Source organism: Asparagus officinalis, chromosome 7, assembly GCF_001876935.1.
Source record: "Asparagus officinalis chromosome 7, Aspof.V1, whole genome shotgun sequence".
Lineage (NCBI taxonomy): Eukaryota > Viridiplantae > Streptophyta > Magnoliopsida > Asparagales > Asparagaceae > Asparagus > Asparagus officinalis.
Genome location: NC_033800.1, coordinates 145,409,390 through 145,414,649, shown reverse-complemented (window position 1 = coordinate 145,414,649; position 5,260 = coordinate 145,409,390). Strand labels below are relative to the sequence as shown.

General features: G+C 37.6%; 1 protein-coding gene across 2 annotated transcripts in view; it reads right to left on the bottom strand.

Annotated features, from left to right (window-relative positions):
- LOC109848356 (polyadenylate-binding protein-interacting protein 7-like) overlaps positions 2,123-5,260 on the bottom strand; it is a 6,165-nt gene continuing 3,027 nt past the window's right edge. The window contains exons 3-6 of one of the 2 annotated variants that reach the window (XM_020417808.1): positions 4,755-4,962; positions 4,581-4,645; positions 3,252-3,376; positions 2,123-2,748 (exon numbers count right to left, since the gene is read on the bottom strand). In XM_020417808.1, the coding sequence (XP_020273397.1) occupies positions 2,487-2,748; positions 3,252-3,376; positions 4,581-4,645; positions 4,755-4,962 (660 nt within the window). In that variant the 3' untranslated portion in view covers positions 2,123-2,486. Of the gene's footprint in view, positions 2,749-3,251; positions 3,377-4,580; positions 4,646-4,754; positions 5,143-5,260 lie in introns of both variants that reach the window. The other variant, XM_020417807.1, reaches the window with a different exon arrangement.

Below are 5,260 nucleotides of genomic sequence, written 5' to 3'. Positions count from 1 at the left end.
AGCTTGAGGCCGTCGTCGACAGCGTTGACGAAGGTTTCTTTGTCCATTAATGGGGACTTTTTTTTTTCGGACGAGGGAGATTGATTAATTAGGGTTTTGTTTGAAGGTTTAGTGGAAAGTAATCACAAGCTTGCTTTGAGATTGGGGTTTAGGTTTGGTATCTGGATCGGGTGTTTCGCGGTGAGGGTAAGCATGATGGGTTTGGGTTGTCTTGCACTTAAAATTTCCTCCGCTCCATGACTCGCATACTACAAGTTGTTTTTTTATTATAGAGAAATATTAAAAGTTGTTAAAAAATTAGTGTGTTATTATTTTTGAACATGCAAACATTAAAATTTTCATCTGAATGTACTCATGTGATACTAACATGTTAACTTTGTAACTAACTATTAATATTTGTTAAATTTATCATTAGACATCTCAACTCTACTTTAAAGTAGAATTAAGATAAGTTAAAAAAAGAATTTTGATTGATTTAATTTTAAATTTAACAAATATTAAACCAAGTGAAAAATTTTACGTTTTTCATGATCAATGATACTATTGTGCCAATTTTTTAACAAGGAGAAAATTTTAAAATATGTCAGTTTTGATAAATATTTAACAAAACTGACCGTTTTACTAAAAAATTAGCAAAACGGACCTCTTTTTAGCCAACTGACCAAAGCTAACCAAAAAGAGGCCGGCTTCATCGAAACCTATTTTTGAAACACACAGAACTAGTAGTACCGTGTGTTTAGTGACCACTAATCGCCCCTTAAACAAATCGGGGAAAACCCACGGGTCAGTAGTTCCGTGGGTTTCTTTAGGGGACAATTAGTGGCCACTAAACACAATGGACTACTAGTCCAGTGTGTTTCGAGAACAGATTTCAATTTTATTGTATTATTTTTTTGTTAGACGGTCTAGATTGAACCAAGATTTTGAGAGTCATATTGGAACCTCTTAACGGCCCAGAGAGCACCTTTTGACGGCTAATGGTATAATCTATATCAACTACACATATGGATTCTTATATTTTTTGGGTAGAGTTATATCATGTGTATTTTCATGCTCCAGTCACCCCCCACCGTACCTTCGAGTTGGAGGGAGGCGACGCGCGAGGGCACCGAAGCTGAGCTCCCGTCGCGTGTCGGAGGTTAAGACAACATAACACGATAAAATAGGAGTTGTTTCGGGCGACACGGGAGGATTCGGGTCCTCGAGTTCGAGATGATCATCGTCGGCACGGTTAACTGCCACGAGACCGGAGGGCAGACCCGTAATTATATCGGGGGCAGGAAGCCGTTATAACTTGTCGTGGGATTATCTATTTCTACACATCAACGTCGAGGTCTAACGTCATCAATAAATACAAGGATTCGGATACGAGATTAGCTCAAATATGTACCACGCCTTCAATCGTTTAAACAAGAGGAGCAGCTTTCATTATAGATTCACATGGGGGCTGTTTGGTTGTTGTTGGTAAAGTTGTGTATTTATGACACAATTTGGAAAGTTGTTGTCCACCTCATCAATTTTACTTTTATACTTTTCTTTGTTTGTTTTTTTATTCCATTGGAATCATAAATTGCTTGTTTGGTTTGCAAATATAACTTTAATTGTTTGTTTGGAAAGTATAAAAAGTGGTCCCTACTCAAATGATCATATTGGTTAGAATTATTTTTTATTATTTTTTCCTGACTTCAATGTCAGCTTTCTCCTAAAATCATGTCTTTTTTTTTTATGAAATCACTTTACAAGCCACATCAGCATATGAAATCACTTTACACTATTTTCATAACTATAAGCAAGCAATTAAAAGTGATGAAAGCTGACATTGGGACCCACTTTTTTACACTTTCCATCCTTTTACATGGTAAAAACATACAACCAAACAGCTCCATAGTCGCACAAGAGGAGTTGGTCTCACACTTCAAATCGCTTTTCATATTACGTCCGCCGCCAAGCCTTCAAATAGCAACCATTTCCTGTACTTGGAAAAAAACATGATAATGGCCAACATTCAATACAAAGATTGAGGCATGACGTTCTAGCGTAAGATTTTCTTTCCACATTCAATACAGATGGAGCTCTTAAATAAAGCGAAAGCGTTGAATACGATATCACAGTAACATTGACATGAACGCAACAGAGGTGGGATGAAATAATCGCATGCTCTCAACATTACGCAACACAACTGCTTTGTTTTGTTGAGAGCTCAATTCCAACATCAATGCTTGCAGTACGAAACAGGCTACCGCACAAATCATGTTTCCTCGCTGAACAACAAAAGCGCCGAGAGATAAAAAAAAAAGTAGTACTAAAAGAACACCTACAACATGGAAGTCAGAATTCTGCTAATGCTAATATTACATTTCTCTGGCTTCCTCTTCTCTGTCTAACACATGTTCCCTTCATGTACACGGATACAAAATTGTAGTGTATGTGGCTTTTGATTTTGATTTTTTATTTATTTATTACACACTGTTACCTTACAAGTGGCGTCAATATATCACAACATGAAGAAGACCAGGTCGAGGCCGGGTAAATGGAAGGCCTTCCTCCAGGAGAAACTGCTCGCAAGCCAACACAATCCTTTCTGATACTGGAGTACCCAAAAAGATTGAGGCCTGGAGCTGCTGTCCACAGGACCGAGCAGTGCTGCTTAAGATGTTAATCTCATGTTTCAGCACCTGAAGCGCATCACTTAAGTGAAGGCCATTCAAGTCAATCAGATTCCCTTGCGCTCCATAGGGGACTGCATTTCTGGGGTGGGGGTGGAGGGGGGCATAAGAAATCAAATCATCCTTCAAACATAGATCATATGCATAAGTCTTATCTCAGATAAATGATTTGCATCATAATTTTTTGCATACATAGTTTCAGTTTCCAGGCATGCATCTGTGCTAATGTACACTATGTCTTTTCATATAGAGCATAAATATGCTAGGATTAATTCCAAAGTTTTTTTATTAGCACATACACCCTGTTGAGATTAATCTCAGATGATGCCCTCAATTTCAAGGCCAACTTAGTCTCTCTTTCAGTTAACTTGAGGATAAAAGGTAATTCTATCATCACATGATTCTCATGTGACATCTCAAGCTGACTTGGGAAATAATGTCGTCTGGAGTAGAGAAGGTGTAGTGCTAATAAAATAGTGCAAGTGGCTATAATCTTATAATAATATTGGGGGCGTATCTGCATTTAACCCAATACATGAAGTGGGGACGTGAGATATAACATGTTACGGCTGTAAAATAACCAACCTCTTTTGGTATATTGTATTTCCAGCTTTCAGTTTAGCTGCTTTCATCTGCATGTTATAAAACTGCCCCTTCTCACTCAGTTCCTTTGCCAGAGCCTTGTTACCAATCAGATATGCTTGACTTGCCTGTATCATGAATCAAGTTCTTCTCTCAGATATCGTCAAATGTAAGGTATGAGAAATCAGAATGAATATCAAGTACGCATTTTACGATAGCACAAAATATTAAATTGATTCAACCTGTCCTACGACAGTCCATGTACTAATCGCTTCATATATATGCACACATATACACACACATACATATACGTAGAGGCAAAAAAAAAAGTTGATACAAACTTTAAACCAAGATAACAAAAACTGCCAACATGAATGCTTACTGACTAGATGATGTACCAAATAAGGTACAAAGCTCGAAAACCTAATTTTGTTCAGCCTTACAATTTGCAAGCGAACAAATCAGATAGTTTGTAGTCCGTGAGATGGTGAAAGATGGAAGCAAACAAATCTGACCCAGTTAGTCTAAAACAGGCGAAATTTGATTTGAAAACTGGATTAAAAAAGGAAGCCATCGAGTGAGATTATATCATCGAAGTGGTCTCCTTGTGGCCATGCTCAATGCTTCACTAAAACAGAACTACACTATGTATATTTTGATTAATTATGATTTTGAGCTAACATGATGGGTTAGACATAGAAGTATTTTTTTCTTATTTAGATGGAGACACTAAATAATTCTCCTACTTAAAACACTTGTCAGTTTCTTACTCAACCTCACCTTCAGGTTAATTTCTATACACACAACACCAAGGAAACAGAAAGTTACTGCTAATGTCTCTCCTAATATATATATTTAGGATACTCATGTTAGATATTAGCATATGCATCTCCCACAACATGCACATTCATATATGCCCTCCACTAATCATAGATGCACTCAGACAGCTTTTCCAAACGCTTGTTCAGTATCTTTTCTTATCCAACATTTTTGGTGTTCGGCTCATGTCAGGCTTTTAACCATAACACACTTCATTTGATTTCGCTTTATGTTAATAATGCTAACTGCTTTAGCTATCATCTTTTTACTGCCCCAGTCCCAAACATCATCTCACATATCCACCCATCTCCTACGTTTAGCATACAACTACGTATCCACGTCCCTATTATTACTGAATATAGCTGGTATGGTTATTTATAATAAGAAAACATCATAAAGGGGAATCGTAGGAAAATATTTAAGACAATTACATTTAATTTACAGTTTTAGACAGCCTTATCAACAAAGCTGATGGTTTAAACATGTGTGTCAGAAAGATCTGCAACTTTCTACCTGTTCCAAGCATGCATCCCGAAGACCTGCAAGATCACGAACTTCCTCTCTCAACTCTACATTTGCTGCCCTCCCAACAAATGGGTGACAAACAGAGGTAAACACAAGTAACTTATATTTAATGTACAAAAAGAACTTTTCAAACTGTTGAATCGTATAGTTGGAAAGCATTACCGACTGCTTCTCCAGCCTCGGGCCAAACAGGAGCTACCCGAGATGCACTTACACTCGGAGATTTGTGGCCATTGAATGTGCTGGAAATGAAGTGTAAACTTCTGCTTGAGCCAGTACTGCCATCTGGAGAGCCATACTTCCTGTGGTTCCAATGAGGAATATCCTCTGGTGAAACTTCTCTTGGAGGGGATGCAAAATTTGTGGCAGCCTGAAATACACCAGAAGTAGATCTATATAAATCTGGAATTTGGTGAAGTTCTTTAGCGTACTTTGACAGCCTATTCTGAGCTTCTGCTGCTAAAATTGACTGCAAGTCTAATTTTCTCAGGCTTGGAGCATGCAAGGACTTTGAGTATAGGTTCTTACTGAAATCACCATCTCCTTTAAGCTGCACGATTGGTATTAAATAAAATTTACTCATAGACCCCGTATCGATCAATAAAGAAGATTATGAAAGGCTGGCAAGAACAGAAAATTACACACTCTAGAGTAATGTTCAAAAGGAC